This window comes from Protopterus annectens, chromosome 13.part0, assembly GCF_019279795.1.
Source record: "Protopterus annectens isolate FY-2018-M chromosome 13.part0, PAN1.0, whole genome shotgun sequence".
NCBI classification, from domain to species: Eukaryota; Metazoa; Chordata; order Ceratodontiformes; family Protopteridae; genus Protopterus; species Protopterus annectens.
This window is the reverse complement of record NC_056747.1, coordinates 303684140-303702997: the sequence shown is the minus strand read 5'-3', so window position 1 is coordinate 303702997 and position 18858 is coordinate 303684140. Positions and strand designations below refer to the sequence as shown.

General features: G+C 42.3%; 1 protein-coding gene across 1 annotated transcript in view; it reads right to left on the bottom strand.

Moving 5' to 3' along the window:
* POLRMT (RNA polymerase mitochondrial) overlaps positions 1-18858 on the bottom strand; it is a 1430506-nt gene that overhangs the window by 397020 nt on the left and 1014628 nt on the right. The window contains exon 12 of the mRNA XM_044053892.1: positions 8674-8796. Within this exon, the coding sequence (XP_043909827.1) occupies positions 8674-8796 (123 nt within the window). The remainder of the gene's footprint in view (positions 1-8673; positions 8797-18858) is intronic.

The window sequence follows — 18858 nt, the reverse complement described above, 5'->3', positions numbered from 1 at the left end:
CTGTCACCCTGATTCTGCGGGCCCCCTCATCCATGTGAACAATGTCTTCCATTATTACCCCCTCCTTTGCCTCTAGAGGGGGTTTCACTGCATGTGTCAAAGAAAGCTCCTTGGGATTTATGGAACCACATTTTCCCATTTTTCCTACCTTTAGGGGAAGATCTGGTAGGGGCGGAAGAACGGACCCCTACAGCAGACAGTCTTTCCATCTTGCTCACACCTGGTAAGCGTTTCCTTAACTTCCGGTCCAAAGAGGGATGAACCATCAAAGGAGGTATTAACAAAGGATGACTTACAGGGCTCCACAAAACAACATAAATGCATCCAGGAGTGTCTCCTAAGAGCATTTCCTGAATCTGCTGCTCTGCTCGTTCCATCAGCTGCGTACGAAATCAGACGCATGAAAGAGTTTATAAGGGAATTTAGGGTAGCAAGCTGGGAGGTTACCTTATCTGAGACCCCCACAGCTACTGCACCCTGAAGAGCATCTCTCAACTCCTTAAGGAGATCTCTGTGCAGTCTAGTAGAACGTGTAAGATAGTTCAGAGATCAAAGAGCAAAGGCCACTGAACTAAACATGCACGTTCCGTATCTGTCCATGAGCCTAGAATCCCTTTTAGGAGGATGAACAGATGTAGAAGTCTCTGACAACTCCACCTTGGTGGTTGGCGCCATCACCATAGCATCAATGGGTACTCCTTTGGTAAGGAAGGTCTTGTCATGGGGTGACATTATGGATTTGTTAGGCCTCCCGGGGACTGGTTCCATGGTATTCGGGGACTCCCATGCCTTTCCAGAAACAAGATCTATCAGTTCATCGAAAGAAAGAGTCACCCAAGAGGTGGAGGGCTGAGACCCGAAAGCCTTCAGGAGTACTTACTCATCATCGGTAGTGTTTAAGGGCTTCCAGCCACCCCTCTGTTTCAGTATTTCCAAGATATCAATAAACAGGAAATAAGCACCAGCAAGCCGTAACCACCTTAAAACATTTAATGTGTTCCACAGCAAGCAAAGCACAACACAGCAGACAATGATCGTTTTCGTCTCCAACTTCATCAGAAAAATGCTGACAGTCCAAACCCCTTCCCATTTATACCTTTGCACACTGCCAAAACTTAAAATCATGTGACACTGAATTCAATTTTAACCCTTTCCTAAACATACATTAAAAACAGGCATAATAAATACAACTTTGCCCCATTTAAAACACTTTTAAATACCTAAAAACACACTTTCAAAACCTGTAGTAAATAGATGGATATAAAAAAATGAATGCATGTTAAAAATGAATAAATTAATGTAAAAAAATCAAGTAAAATCAATCTTGTTGAATAATATTTCAAACCACGTGTGTGAAATTTATAACTTCGCTGCTCTTAATTTTAAAACTGGAGCTAGGGAGACCATGTCATTCCAACCCGGCCACCTATTGGATTCTAATACCAGTTGCCAGTAAACCTCTCTATATTCCAACATGGTCTCCCAAGAACCACCCCTACCATCCATTACCACTTCATCTAATACAAAAAAAGTGTAAGAAGCACCTTCACAGCTCAAAGTGCATTTCTGTTGCTACCCCTCTTAATGTCGTAAAGGTGTTCATATATTCTTTTCTTTAAACACCTTTCCGTCTTACCTATGTAAAACGCTTTACATTTTTTACAGGTTGCAATGTAAACACGTCCCTTACTTTCACAATTAAAATAGGATTTAGAGGTAATGTGTCTATTCCTGTTACTGACAGTAATTTCAGAAATATCAGCTATAAAAGGGCATTGTTGGCATGCTCCACACTTGAAGGTACCCACTCTTCTAATTAAGTTTCCCCCAAGTTTGTTTTCCATAAGCTCCTTAATACATCTACCTTTTCTGAAGATGAACTTTAGTGGAACATCAAATTTTAAATTCAAGTCAGAGAGCTTGGAAAATCTGTTCCATTCCATCTGGACAATGTCTCTAATGACCTGCGCATCACCACTAAAATCCACAATAAAGATATTCTCATAGGAGTCACTGTCCCCATTGCTCGTTACCCTTTCTTTTATACCTGTATCACCAGAATGTAAAATTGGTGTAAATCTGTCCTTCCTATGCTGCAATACTTCTTCCTGGATTTCCTTAATCAAGGTCTCTGGGTATCCTCTTTCTAAAAACATACATTTTAGTAGGTCACACTCATCAAAAAAATCATTGTCATCAGTGGTCATTCGACTACCACGTTCATATTGACCCTTCACTATTCCTTTCTTTTGGAAGTATGGGTGGGCACTAGAAAAGTGCAAAAATGAATTACAATATGTCTCCTTCCTGTGTACTTTTGATTCAAACCCATTACTACTCTTCCTAATATGGACGTCTAAGAAGTCAATACTGTCATAACCTATCTTATATGTGAATCTAAAAAAATCAGCACTGTTGGAAATGTGTTCAAAGAAGTCCATAAATTTCTCCTATCTGTCCAAAATATACAGATATCATGAAGGAAACGTTTGTATAGTACCCAACAATCCTTAAATACTGAATTAAACATATACTTTTGCTCCCACCAAGCCATCACTAGGTTTGCATAAGTGGGGGCACACGTGGCCCCCATGGCAACTCCCTTTAACTGTCGAAAACATTCCCCTTCAAAATAGAGAAAATTGTTTAATAACAATTCCATTACGACAGTAAAAACATAAATCTCTTTTTCAGAAAAAATATTTCCGTACCTTAGAATCTCTTCAAAAAACTCAAAGCCAGCTCTATGGGGAATAGAAGTGAAAAGGTCCACCACATCAATAGTAATAAAAATTACTTCTTTGGTTATCTGTTTGTCCTTTACACTTTTTAAAAAATCCCATGAGTCCTTCAGCACATTACATGCACCCACAGATAGGTTCTTTAACCTATGATCTAAATATTTAGCAATGGGTGCAGTGACAGAATGACTAGCAGCTACAATGGGCCTCAAGGGGGGATCTTGTACATCTTTGTGGACCTTCGGAATCCCAAAGATCGACAGGTACTCTTGGTTCCTTGTTGTGTAAGAATCAGAAAGTATCTCTATCTATACAACCCTCCAATACCAAATCACTGAGTGCAATGTAAACCTTTTTGTATGCAATATGCACCTCATTAATAGAGATCTTCACATAATTGTTGTTGTCTAACAAAATATCCATCATCTTACTGTCGCACGTAATAACATCCATGAGCACCGTGCCCCCACCCTTGTCCGGCTTCATCATCCTCACATACTTGTTCTTCCTAATGGAATCTAAAAGTGTTTTTTCTTCAGATGTCAGGTTAAAATTAACCTTATTAACAGAAAGTTTTTCTCTAAGTTCCATTTCCAAAACATTCTCTAAATTTTTAAGCTGAGGGTGCACAGGGGGATTCCACACACTTTTCCTTCTCAAACCTTCACTCGGAACACTTTGCCCATCCAGCAAAAGTTCTAAATTCTTGTTGCGGATGAACATTTTCAAGTCAATTAATACATTACTTAAAACACATTTTTTTTGCGGACAACAAATTTAAAACCTTTTGAAAATAAATCAAAAAAGACCTTAGTAATATGCAAACTTGTATAATTAAAAATAGAGTGTCCCTGGCAAGTCAAAATTGGTCCATTTTCCACAATACATTCATCTGACTCCATTTCATCATGTACTATGGTACTCCCAAGTAACAACTATTGAGCTTGTTACCCCCTCCTGTTGATGCTCCACCCCCTCCAATTGCCCTGATAATAATTGGTCATAGGCTTGCTCTTCAGTCTCTCCGACCTTCGGAGGGGGGGATATTCTAAAGGGTCCTGATAGTTAGTGTGCCCGGAAGGGTGATCTGTACTAGAATCATGGTTAACAATCAGAACCATAGTAGTCACGCCTACCATTGTTGTACCCACCCATATTTCCATACCTTTCAAAATTAGCAGTACCTTTTGGTCTAGGGTAGTGAGTATTATGCTCATATTCATGCAGATCCCTATTCAACTTTGTTTTCTTTCTACCAACAATCAATGACACTTTTTCATCTACTTGGGCTCTTAGGTCAAAGTACTTCTTTTTCTCTTCGTCTACAGTAAACATTAAATCTTTTAAGATACAGGTGTTAACATTGTTAATGTTTTTATTCAAAACACTCATTAGCCTTTCATTTTGCTTAATAATAGCTTTCAAAATTTCAAAACCACATGAATCAAATATTCTTATCAATTCTGAGTGAAACTCAGATCCCTCTTCAACATTGTTTGGGTATCTGTACACACGCAACACTTTAGGTACAACTTTTAAATTTAAACATTCCCTTAGATACACACTGTCAGCATCAAGAGTTTTAAATTTAAGCAATAAATCATGCAATTTGTCTAAATTGTTTGAATAGGTGTCAGTTTCATCTGAATGAAAGTCTATCCGGTTAAAAGAAACACGCTGATTCAGCCAGATATCCAAATTACAACTGTAGGAATTACTTTGACTAGAAAGAGCATTGTTAACAACATTAGAGTCACCCTATGTTCTCACATCCTGTCCTGAATCAGAGCGACAGGCTCCACTACTTTCATTGTTTAAAAAATTGTCTTTAAACACCTCTGGAGTCCCTAGGCTGTCAAAAACAGATAAATTGCTCCTTCTGCTGTTTTCACCACTAGTACAGTCAGAGAAAACACCATTACCATGCTTTGACTTCACCCCAGCTTCCTGGTTACCAGGAAGTGATGAAAAAGAGGCGGACTTAACAAGTGATAGACAGACTGGTGTCATAAGATCAACAAGCTGTGTAACTTTACCCAGTATATCCAAAATGGCTTTCTCATTGCTGCTTCCGATTGAAGCAGCTTCGGTGGATACAATAAGCTCCGCCATCCTCAAAGTAAAACAAAAAACCAAGTCCAGGAGGATGAGGTGCCCAAAAGAAAACCAATAAACAGGAAAAAAGCACCAGCAAGCCGTAACCACCTTAAAAACATTTATTGTGTTCCACAGCAAGCAAAGCACAACACAGCACACAATGATCGTTTTTGTCTCCAACTTCATCAGAAAAATGCTGACAGTCCAAACCCCTCCCCATTTCTACCTTTGCACACTGCCAAAACTTAAAATCATGTGACACTGAATTCAATTTTAACCCTTTTCTAAACATACCTTAAAAACAGGAATAATAAATACAAGAATAATAAATACAACTTTTCCATGGTTAAAACACTTTTAAATATCTAAAAACATACTTTTAAAACCTGTAGTAAATAAACAGATGGATATAAAAAATGAATGCATGTTATAAATGAATGTAAAAAGAAATCAAGTAAAATCAATCTTATTGAACAATATTTCAAACCACATGTGTGTGAAATTCATAACTTTGCTGCTCCTAATTTTAAAACTGGGGCTAGGGTGACCATGTCATTCATACCCGGCCACCTATTGGCTTCTAATACCAGTTGCCAGTAAACCTCTCTATATTCCAACATAGTCTCCCAGGAACTACCCCTACCATCCACTACCACTTCATCTAATACAAAAAAAGTGTAAGAAGCACCTTTACAGCTCAAAGTGCATTTATATAATGCATTTTTGTTGTTACCCCTCTTAATGTTGTAAAGGTGTTCATATATCCGTATCTGTCTATGAGCCTAGAATCCATTTTAGGAGGATGAACAGATGTAGAAGTCTCTGACAACTCCTCCTTGGTGGTTGCCACCATCACCATAGCATCAATGGGTACTCCTTCAGTAAGGAAGGTCTTGTCATGGGGTGACATTATGAATTTTTTAGGCCTCCGGGGGACTGGTTCCATGGTATTTGGGGACTCCCATGCCTTTCCAGAAACAAGATCTATCAGTTCATCGAAAGGCAGAGTCACCCAAGAGGTGGAGGGCTGAGACCCGAAAGCCTTCAGGAGTAATGACTCATCATCGGTAGGGTTTAAGGGCTTCCAACCACCTCTCTGTTTCAGTATTTCCAAGATATCACCAAAGGATATATCTTCAGAGGGTGACCGTGGGGACCCTTCTGACTCATCTAAGTCAGTACCTGATGTGATGGATTCCTGTGGGGAGTCCAGATGCTTCCTCTTGCAAAGCCTCTTCCTGGTAACCTCCTCAGTAGAGCTTCTCGGGATGTCCCAGAAGAGCGAGGCTTACCCAATGGGGAGACCTGAGGCTCTGGATCTCTACGCTTTTGAGGGATCAGTGAAGCAAGGGTAGACACAGGTGCTTTAGGGGAGGAGGTTGCTGGTACCGATGATGTGGATGCCTGAGGGGACAATGCTCTCCTCATGGCATCGAAGGCCCCCTGGCTCTGATCTGAAGAGATCTCTGGATCCGTAGAAACAGTCTCCGCAGCACCGAAGCGGTGGGCTCCAAGCCCAAGGAAGGTGCTGAACTCACCCGAACCGAGGCCCCAAGAGGCAAAGTCGGAACTGAAAGATCGGTACAACTATCCACTCTGGACCCGACCAGTGAGTGTCAGCTCCTAGACTCTAAGGTCGGCACCGAAGAAGTCAGAGTAGCCAGAACCAACAGGCCTGGGAGGGGTGTCGGCTCCAATGGTTCCACAATCATCAATTCCGAACACTCCGGCTCTGAAACCTCAGGTCGAATCGGAGGAGGAACAGTAATCATAGGCTGGGTCCTAGTCAGCTCTAAAGCTTCAGGGGTTGGCCCCGACACTGCAGCAGACTCTGCACCATCAGATCCACATCCTTATCAGATAGTCTTGAGGACTGAGAAGAGGCTTTAGAAGAAGCCACTGACTGCAGGATTGGAGATTTTAAAGTAGGAGATACCAGCTCCAATATCGGGGACCCGCTCCTACTAACAACCACCACCTCCGGTTCTGAAGGCAATGGAGCCGAGGTGTCAGTTTGACTCGGTTTAGAGGTCAATGAACCCTTTTTCGGCTCTGATCCAGATGATGATTTGGAAGACAAAGTCTTGGAGGATTTCAAGGGCTTGTCCAGTTTGTCCTTATCTAAAGATTTCTGGAAAGAGGACTCTAATAATACCCTAGCTATTAGTTTGTTCCTACATTCGTGAAGAACATGAGAACTAAAGGACTGACTTGATGGCACAATTCTCCTGTAGGTGAACCTCACCTAAACAATAAACACACTCTGTGTGACCATCTGTTATACACAGTTTTTGTCCACATTTAGGACACTTTTTGAATCCAGATTTTGCTTTCTCTGGCTGAGACATGGCAGAAACTATCAAATACTAACTGCAACTGTTAAAGCCAAGAACATACTATATGCCTAACTAAAAGGTAACACACAGTAAATAAAAAAAAAAAAAAAAAATATATATATATATATATATATATACACACACACACACACACACACATATATATCTATCTATGATAGCCCTAATAAAAAAACACAGGGATCTAACTAATGCAATATTATAACACCACCACCACATAGTATAAACAACTACCTACTGCCCTAAAAACTCGGGCTTAGGCTGAATACACTCTAGGGTGGGAAGAATTCACTATTTAAACAACCCTCTAACTTAAACGAGTTGTACAACTAAATGGCCTAGAGAAAAAAAAAAAAAAACAACGGCCACTAACAATTATCAAAAAACACACACTAAGTATTTAAATCTAAGTAAGCAATTGAAGGAAGAAAAACTAACTAAGCTAAACTATTAGAAACTAACTACTAAGCTAAACTAACAATTTTATTAATTTTTATCAAATATTAAAATTATACTGGCCAGAGCTGTCAAAGAACACCCGATCTGTTGCAGCGGCAAACGAGATCTGGTGGAAGCACCAGTGCATCATGGGATAGGAAGTAGGCCATGAGCTAGTTGAAGACCTCAAGCTTTTGCATTTTGGCCAAGTCGAAGCCGAGGATCGGCTCCAAACCAATCAGTGATAATGAAGGCGAGATAGAACAACTTCACATCTAACCTTTTCAAAGCACAGTGCACCCTCTCACTCTTAACAAGGGCAGAAAAGGAAAAAAAAACTGCAGGACAATGTGAATACAGACATGAACTATCTCAACACATGCAACAATGTGATAAGGTCAAAATGAAGTGTAGTCTGAAAAGCATTTTTACTTTGAACTAGTGATTGTGGAAGCTTTACTGCAAAATACAGATCAAAACATGGGTCTCCTCAAACGAATTTAAACAACTGTAACTGAATAAACAGCAAAGTTCATGTAGCAGACAGATGAGGGATTAATAAAAATTACCACAAAGTGTATGTACACTATGCACAAACTTAATGTAACTTTTCTAAGTGAATAAACTGCAAAAGCATTGCGGCACGGCTGTTCTTGAATTCAGGAAAGTTACCTCAAGATGTACACGTAGTATACACCTCATATTAACCTTTATGAATCTTACCTGGTAATTTACACTCATTTTCTTCACCTTGTCAAACAAAAGAACATAGTCATATGTTTAGGAATTACTTCAGTTCCAAGAGTTTGTCCTGCTCCACTATCACAGAGGCTCTTCCAAATTTTAAAAACTTTTAACCTAAGTTATCACACCATGTTTTCACAAAATTTTCCGTAAGAACAGCATTCAGAAGTGGTTTGTTTTTAAGCCATATCAGTTGGTGTTTCTTGTGCTTCACATAGCAGTCTGTATTCCTAAACTAGTAAAAAGTGAAGCTTTGCCATCAATGGCAGTGCTCTATACAAAACAGCTCTCCACCTCACCTGCATAGCTACTCCACTGTAGACATCCTGAGGCAATTCACTGGGCATCAGATTCACAGATTTTGCACCAATCACATCACGTCCTAGAGCTGCATAATGCTGAAGTCCATTACATGATCCATCCTGCCAAATTACAAAGCAAAACAAACATTACACCAGTGTTTTTACACAGAGTGCACAGAATGCCATTACTGCACAACCACAGTCTTCATTTCATGGGCACAGTACATATGCAGGACAGAGTGAAACATGCTCCAACAAAACCTCAAAACATTCCTTTTACTTTTCATTTAAGTAAATGTATAAAACTCTGTCCAAAGAGACTAAATGAAAACAAAGAATCTCCAGATTTGTAAATGTTTAGTCATCCTGTCATTTTCTGTTTTTATTATTAACAATAACATTGCAGGAGGATATATTCTTATGTTTTTAAATTTCTTTTTAATCTTGCTGCTTTCAATTCCACAGCGACACACCAGTCACCACCCAACCTTCTGACAATATGCATGTGAACTCATTACAGACTTTCCTGACTTACCTGGACACTGTATGTCTAACAACATATCAGCATACTCCAGATTATAAAGAAAGAATTTAAATAACTTTAAGTATCATTCTATACACCACAATTCAAAATTCCTGGTTTTGAAACTGGTTGTGAGTTGAGGTGAAATGATACACTTTTTTTCTGTTTTATACCACTAACAGAACTTAATACAAAGCTAGCCACACAAGTTACACACCCCACTGTAAATCCATGGAAAAGTATAGTTGTGTAAAATCTTACCATAATTATAGATGTCCTTCTCTTCCATGCAGCAGTATTCATGACATGAGGGAGTTTCCTTCCTAGGTGATCCAAACGTCCGGCCAGTATACCAAAGACTTTAGCTACTGCAAGGTACGTGCAATGTTGCATATAAAACAGCCAACGTCGGCCATAAAAGTGATGTCTGCACGTACCAACCTCAAATCTGAATGCCCCAATCAGAACACCAGTCCAAGGATAAGAGGCAATTAGGCAATATCCAAAGAAGAGCATGACCCAAGGGGGAAGGAGGGTGGGATAGAATACTGCAACATGGAAGAGAAGGACATCTATGGCTATGGTAAGATTTTACACAGCTATACTATGTCCTCCTGTTCCCGTGTTGCAGTATTCATAACAAGAGGGAGAATACCAAAGCTCATGAGAGAGAAAGGGGAATAGGAGCACAAGAAGTCTCAATAAAGCCATGTAGAATTGCTCTAGCAAATTCTGCTCTAGATCTGGAGATAGAATCCAGCTGATTGTGTTTTGTAAATGTATGGACAGAGAACCAAGTAGCTGCTTTCAGGATAGAAGAAGTGTCCAGGCCTTTAAAGAAGGTTCCAGAGGAAGCCACTGCTCTAGTGGAGTGGGCCTTAACAGAAGAAGAAAGTTTTCCCCTGACAGACACAGCAAAAGGAAATTGCCCTACAGATCCAACATGAAACAGTCTGTTTAGAGACAGGCTTTCCCAAAGCCCTGGGGTGAAAGGAAACAATTGCTCAAACTTTCTAATGGATTTGGTCTTATCCAAATAGAACTAAGCTGTCTGTGTACATTCAAAGTGTGCAACACCCTTTACCTGGAGTTTTAAGGAGAAGGGAAAAGGTGGGTAAGTGAACAGATTGATTGAGGGACAAGTCATTAACCACTTTAATGAAGAAAGGGTTAGTACAAAGGGATACCCCCATCCTTCTGAAAAATCATTAAAGGTGAAGCCATTAAAGCTTGGAGTTCAGAAACTTGCCTAGCAGAAGTAATGGGTACCAGTAAAACAGTTTTCCATGTGCATAAATTTAGGGAAGAAGAGGGAGCAGGCTCAAAAGAAGTCGGGGTTAGTTTTTCCAAGAAGAAATGTAGATCCCAGGGAGACTAACAGGTTTTTCTCAGAGGTCTGATGTGAAGGATGCCTTTTAACAAAAGTTTAAACTCTAGTCTAGAAGCTAAGGGGGGAGACAAAGGCAGACATGCAGAAATGGCTGACAAATGGGCTTTAACTGAAGAATAATCCAGTCCAGCCTTGAGCAGCTCACACAAGTAAGAAAAGACTACGGGAATATCCACTGAAAATGGATCTGGTCTCTTATTAAGACACCAGATGGAGAACCTCTTCTATTTGGACAAGTAGATCTCCTTGTATTAGGTTTCCTGGCCTCCTGCAGAACCAGAAGGATGTCCCTAGAAAAGAGGTGTCTGAAAGGAATCAGAAGCCTATTACCCATAAAGTCAGGTTCAGTGTTGCAAACTGTGGGGTGAATAAGAGATCCCTTGTCTTGCGTGAGTAGATTCACCCTGTGAGGTAACTCGTGATGACTGCCCTTGGCTAATTGCAGAAGAAGAGGGAACCAACACAGTCTTGGCCAAAAGGGAGTCACCAACAAGATTTTGTTTTATCCTTCTGCATCTTCAGCAGGACTTTCAGAATTAGGAGGAAGGAGGGTGTGTAGGCAAACATCCCCTTCTATGAGAATGACAGAGCATCCACCTTCAAAACCCGAGGGTATAGGACTCTGGCATAGAACTTTGGAAGTTGTCTGTTCATAAAGGAGGCAAAGAGATCTATTTGAGGTGTACCCTACTGGTTAAGAATGTCCAGAAACACATCCCTGTGGATCATCCATTCATGGGCTTGTGTCACGGATCTGCTCAGTGCGTCTGCTGAACATTTTGAGCTGAAGGAATATAAATAGCTATCAAAGTTACCTTTGCTTGAAGAGCAACCTCCCAGGCTTGGACTGCTAATCTGCACAGTAGATAAGACTTTCTCCCCCCCTGCTTGTTCACATACCAGAGAAAGTACAGTTTTGTACCTACCATAAATGTAGATGTCCGAGAGGTATGCATCTGCAGTCCTAACAAATGGGTTGTCCTGCCTCAGGCAGCCCTTCGGTCGGCCGGATTCCAAAGTCTGGGTCTGGCCTCAGCTGATGTTGCACTTCACCCGACGTCATAGCTGCTGTGAATTGGGTATAAAGGCATCAGCCGACGCCATTTTCCTCAGTGTTTCTTGCCCCAGATGCCAGGTGCCCTCTAGGAAGGCTAAATTTGTATACATGTAAATGATTCCAAACAGTAGAGAACAAACAAAAATAAACATGTATATACATATATACAAACAAATACACCATAATAGATTCCCCCAGCTAGTTACAAGATGGGCAAATACCCTAGGAGTACCACAGAGGGGAAGGAGGATGGGTAATCCTGACTGCAGATGCATACCTCTCGGACATCTACATTTATGGTAGGTACAAAATTGTACTATGTCCTTCAAGGATGCATCTGCAGTCCTAATAAATGGGTAGATTACCATAGCCAAACTGGGGGAGGAGGCACTAAGATGATTATGCAGTTAAGATCCCTTGCAAAACAGCAGTTGCAAAACCTGCTCGTGATCTGGAGTATAAAGGTAGATTATAATGCTTGGCAAATGTATGCACGGAGCTCCAAGTAGCAGCTTCTAAAATGTCTTTGGTAGCCACTCCTCGTAAGAAAGCTGTAGTAGTGGCTGTAGCCCTTGTGGAGTGAGGTCTGATGTCTTTTGGAGTTGTCTTTCCATGAAAAGAGTAACAAAATCTAATGCAATTTCCTATCCATTTTGAGATTGTCTGTTTTGAAATTGCTTTTCCTTCCATTCCTGTTGCATATGCTACCAGAAGCTGGTCAGTTTTTCTATTGTTCTTGGTTCTGTCCAGATAGTAGCGCAATTGCCTGTGCACATCCCAAGTATGTAGTAGTCTTTCCCCCCTGTTCTGTGGGTTGGGGAAGAATGTTGGTAGGTGGATTGCTTGGTTCAATGATACCCTGGAGACCACTTTTGGCATAAAAGTAGGGTTAGTTCTCAAGGACACTCTATCCTGATGGAAGATAAGGAAGGGCTGTATTGCCATTAATGCCTGTAATTCAGAAACCCTTCTTGCTGAAGTGATTGCAAGCAGGAAAGCAGTTTTCCAAGATAAGAACTGTAATTCTGCTGTTGCTGCTGGTTCGAAAGGGGAAGTGTTAACTTTTCCAGCACAAAGTTAAGGTCCCATGTAGGCAAAGGTGGCTTCCTTGGAGGCTTTACATTTTTAATTCCTCTCAGGAACTGTCTGAGTAGAGGATGAGAGAAGACTGGATGATCCATGTTGTATTCTGCTGAAATTGCTGATGCATGAATCTTAATGGAGGAGTAAGACAGGCCATTGTGGAAAAGTTCTGCTAAATATTCCAGGATGTTAGCTATGTTTGCTAATGATACATTTTCTCCTTTTGCTGCACTCCAAATGAGGTATCTTTTCCATTTGGCTGAATAAGTCTTCCTTGTGGAGGGCCTGCGAGCCTCCAGGATAATGTCTTTAACCCTCTGAGATAAATCTGGGTTATTTTGTTTTATGTAATATTCCAAGCAGCTAGTTGCAGTGTTTTCAAGTTTGGATGTAGGATCTTGAAGTTGTTCTGTGTTAGCAGTAAAGGAAGTAGAGGTAGAGGCCATGCGTGTGTCCGAGACATACTCCTCAGTAGCGGGTACCAATGCTGCCTCGGCCAGTCTGGAGCTATCAGGATGATCTTTGGGTGATCTTCTTTGATCTTCAGTAGCACTTTGTGCATCAAAGGAAGAGGTGGGAATGCATATGCTGTCAGGTTTTCCCAACTGAAGGAGAGGGAGTCCACCTTCCAAGCAAGTGGGTGGTATGTCCTTGTACAGAATTTCCTCAATTGGTGGTTGTGAGGGGATGCGAACAGGTCTATTTCTGGTAGTCCCCATTTCTTTGTAATGGATTTGAAGATGTCTGGATGCAGCATCCATTCGTGGGCATCCGTGGTAGTTCTGCTTAAGGTGTCTGCTAGTATATTTTCTTTTCCTGGCACAAATATGGCCTGGAGCTGAATGTTGAGGTTCAGGGCCACATTCCACAGGTCCATTGCCATCCGGCATAGAGGATATGAGTGTGTGCCTCCTTGTTTGTTGATATACCACATGACTGTGGTGTTGTCCATCCTTATCAGCAAATGACCCTGTTGAAGAAACAGTCTGAATGTCTGAATTGCCTGTTTCACTGCCAGCATCTCTTTTTGATTTATGTGTAGGTTCAGCTGGTCTTGTGTCCATAGGCCTTGTATACACTTGTCCACCATGTGTGCCCTCCAACCGAGGTCTGAGGCGTCCGTGGTGATAGTCTGGCTTGGGTGAGGCTTGTGGAAAGGCAGTCCTCTGTTCAACTGACAGGCCTGAGCCCACCACAGGAATTCTTGCTTCAGGCATGGAATTATTGGAATCTGGGCTTCTAGACTGTGCTTGTGTTGAGACCATAAATTCCTTAGGTACCATTGCAACTTCCTCATATGCAGTCTGTAACCCAGGGCTTGCAGGACTTTCCTTGCTGTAAGCTGGTTCTGTGTTGTTAATGCCATGAAATAGAGTGGTAGTTGCTTTTGCTTTTCTGCTGTGAGAAATGCCATCTGATTTGAAGTGTCCAGTTCTGCACCCAAGAATGTTATCCTTTGGGATGGTACCAGCCTTGACTTTTTCATGTTGACTGTGTATCCCAGGGCTTGCAGTAGTTGTATAACCTTTTCCAAATCTTTTGTTAATTTGGTCTTGTTGTCCGCTTGTATTAGGCAGTCGTCCAGGTATGGATAAATCTGAATTCCCTGAAGCCTGCAATGAGCAATTACTGATGCCAGGTATTTCGTGAATACTCTGGGCAGTAGATAAGCCAAAGGGCAATGCTGAGAATTGATAATGCTCTCATCCTGCAAGAAATCTGAGGTATCTTCTGCAATCTGGTCGTATAGGGATGTGCAGGTATGCCTCCTTGAGATCTAGAGTCACCAGCCAAGACTCCTTGCCCAGCATGGGAAGAAGTTGCTGTAGGGTCAGCATTTTGAATTTTGGAACAATGAGATATGTGTTCAGAGCGGACAGGTTGAGAATAGGTCTCCATTGGTTTTCTTTCCTTGGTACCAGGAAAAGTCTGGAGTAAAATCCTTGTCCTTGTTCCATAGACGGTACCTTTTCTATAGCTCTCATCCTTAGTAAGTGGTTGATTTGTTCTAGAGCGTTTGTTTTTTGGTTTGGTGGTAGGTTTGGCATTCCTCTCTTTTTGGTAGAGTGTGGAAGTGAAACCTGTAGCCTTTGTCTATTGTCTGTAAAATCCATTTGTCTCCTGTAATATAATGCCAGTTTACGGAAAATAAGGCTAGCTTTCCGCCTAAGGGTGCTTCCAGTTGTTCCCTGGTAGGCGGTATCAGAGTCAAGTCATTGTGCCTGTCCTGTGGAAGTGGTAGTAGCTGGATCTGTGGCAGTACTTCTCTGGTTGTTAGGCTGCCACTGACGTCCCCTGTAGGCACCTCTGGATTGGCCTCTGCCTCTTGGGCGCCTATTTCTGCCCCTCTGTGCTCTGGAAGTGTCTGGAAAGGACCAATTCTTCGAAGGCCAATTTCTACTAAACCACGGAGGCTGGACCTGTAAGAAATCCTTGACTGTTTGGACAGATTTTGCTTTTTCTTCCACCTTCTTTAGCACTTGCTGTGCAGGGGAGCCAAACAAACTTTGTTTCTCCATGGGAGCATCTAGGAGCTTTGACTTTACATGGTCTGGTAAGGATTGCTCTTTTAACCATGCATGCCTTCTGATCACTGTACCAGTCATAGCTGATCTAAAGGAAGCCTCCAGTGCATCATAGCTGCATTTTAAGGAATGATTACTGACCTGCTGAGTGTTATGTACCAAATCCTGAAGGGACTTACGGTCTATAGGTTCAGGAGAGGACAGTTTTTATTTAGCTGGTCTAACAAAATTCCTGATACTGAATCATGTGGAATTGACAGTTTAAGGCCCTAGCCGAAAGAGTAGCAGAAGTATAAACTTTTACCCCATCTCTCTAATGCCCTAGATTCTCTTTCAGAGGGAGGGTTTTGGCAGAGGCAGCTGCTACAGCTTTGGGGCCCTGTGAAATAGTTTCAGGATCTGCAATAGGAGCCTTATACAAGTGAAAGTGTGTGTCCGGGACCCTGTAATATCTGTCGGGCTTAGCAGGGGCCGGGAGTAGAGAGTCAGGGGCAGTACAAGCATCATTAAATGCATCATCCACAACTGTTAGAACTGGAGGAATGGCTAAAGGCCTGTGCTGTGGTAAATGTAAAAAGGTCCTTAGCCTTTTCCTTGAATCTGAAAAATCCTGGCCCTGCCATTGAAATTGCTCTCTCATAGCATGCAGGGTTTCCCCAAAAGAAAATTCCTCAGGAGGAGAGGCAGAAGGGATGGAGTCTTATGCATCAGAGTCCTCATATGGAGAATAAGGGCCTTCTGGAGGATTTGAGTTTTCTGAATCATCCGAGGAATAATCAGTTGAAACTGGCTCAGGGGGCTCTGCTCTAGGCCTCTTCTCTGGAGGGTGTTGAGAGGCCCAGTCAGGGTGAGGTTGGGATCCCCTGATCAAGGAAATGAGATCCTCAGCCAGGCTGAGCATTTTGGAACTAGAGGTAGGCCTGTGTGAGGGGATTTTAGCAGGCAAGGCCTTGGAAGTTTTAGCTGCTTTAGCCCTGGAAAAAGCCTTGATAGACATAGATGCAGGGGGCCTAGCAGCTCCACGTGCAGGAGTAGATATGTCTAAAGGAATAGTATCTGATAAATCCTGGGAACCTGCAACAGCAGGGGAAATTTCAGTAGCAGATTCAGCCATGCTGTGAGGCCTCGGCTATAGGAGGTATGCTTTCGGCGAAGGAAGAACCGTGGACTCGGTTTCAGCGAAACCGAGACACTCATGTTGGCTTAACCGTGGTTTCGGCCAAAACCGCGGACCGCGAGTGTCGGTCCTTTTCCTTACGCTTTTTAGCTAATTGTGAAGTCGGAGTATCCGACGGCATTTTGTAAGCAAAAGCGGAGCCGGAAAACTCCTCTGCAAACTCCGACCGACGTCTAAGTGTCCGTCGGTTGAAGGAAGCACAGGCTAGACAAGCTGCTACGTCGTGGTCTGGGCCTAAGCAAGGAAGGCAGTAAGAGTGGAAATCCTTATGAGGTATTTGTTTCCCACAAGTTAAAAAGTTATTTACTTTTTCTGACATCGGCTGAGGCAAGAAAGAGTCCCCAATGGGGTACTTAGCTTTTTAGAAGTCTTCGGTAGTAGTAATCTCTGGATCTGACCGACCGGCACTTGCGAACAGCTTCTGCTTCGGGCACCGCGCGGCAAGAAAGACTGGGGAAAATGGCGTCGGCTGATGCCTTTATACCCAATTCACAGCAGCTATGACGTCGGGTGAAGTGTGACATCAGCCGAGGCCAGACCCAGACTTTGGAATCCAGCCGACCGAAGGGCTGCCTGAGGCAGGACAACCCATTTGTTAGGACTGCAGATGCATCCTTGAAGGACATCAGTGGTCTTGTCTGTGAACAGCTTCAAAGGGCCTGGTAGAAGAAATTACCTGAAGACTTGACGGGCCAGGAAGAGAGCCCTCATCTCTTTGATGTTGATGTGTTGCTTCCTTATGGAGGGAGACCACAGGCGTTGGATCTTTAGGTTCCCCAGTTGCTCCCCGTCCCAGATCTGAAGCATCTGTGAAACTTGCTTGTACTGGAGGCAGTGGTTGCAGGGGGAGTCCTGGATTCTGAGAAATTTGTTGAATCTACCAAAGCAATTCCTTCTTTAGGCAAGGAAAAAGTGGAAGGACACATTCTAGAGGATGAGGATGCTGGGAGCAGAGTGTTTTCAGTTACCAATGTAACTTTTTCATGTGGAGTCTGGGACAGCACTGGTATAACTGAAGCCATGTACCCTATCATCCTGAGGAATTCCCTGGCAGTCAGGACAGAGGAAGCAACTGTTGGAATTAAGTCTGCAGTGACTGCACCTATTGTAAAGGCAGGAAAGCCATCATAAGGTCTGTCCTTAGCCTGAAACCTAGGAAAACCTGATCCTGAGAAGGAGAAAGGGAAGGCTTGATGTAGTTGACGGTGAATCCCAGACTGAGGAGCAAAGAGATGGTGGTTTGAAGGTTCTGCTGCAAAGTGTCTGGATGTTCTGCTTGAATGAGCAGGTCATCCAGGTAAGGATAGATGAGAATTCCCTGAAGTCTGCAAAAGGAAATGACAGGAGCCAAACATTTCGTGATTACCCTTGGAGCTGTAAAGAGTCCAGAGGGCAAAACACAGAACTGAAAATTAGAGGAAGCAACAGAAAAACTTAAGAATTTCCTGAATAGAGGATGGATGGGAATGTGAAGGTATGTATCCTTTATTTCTAAGGAAGCTAGGTAAGCCTGAGGTAGCAAGAGTGGAAACAGTTTTTGTTTTCAACAAACATCTTTATTAAATTATCACATATGAAATAGGCAATCTTACATTTACATAACTGAAAAACAAAATGACACCACTTTAGTTGCAAACATACATCATAGACACCACTGAAACAACTATAGTTACAAACATTATACATCACTTAAAATCTATCCAGTCATTGTCAGTTAAGCATTATATGGCTCATTCAAATCCTGCCTCTTGAACCTTATTCCTTCTCTGCATATATTGTTCCCATAGTTCCCAATTTTTCCTTTGTAGTTTGCTCCTTCCCTTTTCTAAAGATCCAAATTCCAGTTGTTTTATCTCTGTTACTATATTCACTACTCCTTCAGTGCAAGATGGTAGCACCTTATGTGGCAGTGGCCTCTTTGGCTCCCATTGTTGCCTTCTGTTTCTTGTAGAAATTGTCGGTATGTGTTCGTTGTTTTTTGAAGTTGCTTGTGACCAAGTGTAGAGTGGGATGTTGCCATGGTGTCAGTTGGTGTTGGTGGATCAGTGAACCATTCGGATTAGCTTGGGTAGTTTGGTGTGGTTGGTCTAGTCATAGCTGTTTGTGCCTACATATGAAGAAGTGTGCCATGCAGAACAGATGGTGGAGACCAAAGTGTCGGATGGTATTATGCTGGATCTGGACTTGATTTTGAAGGAGGAAGCTGGGCTGGTGTGGAGACGAGGTTGGTGGTGGGGTTGATGGTGGATTGCAATAGTGGAGGATGATGGAGCCTGAGATAGTTGATATGGATGAGGTGGTGGAGACCTGATTGTCTGCTGGATGTGGGATGATCTGGATTTTTGTTAGGTCATTGGAACTGGACTGAGATCACCGGTGTGGAGATGGAGGTTCAGTTGGCTTGGACTCTGTGTTTTGTATGTGTAT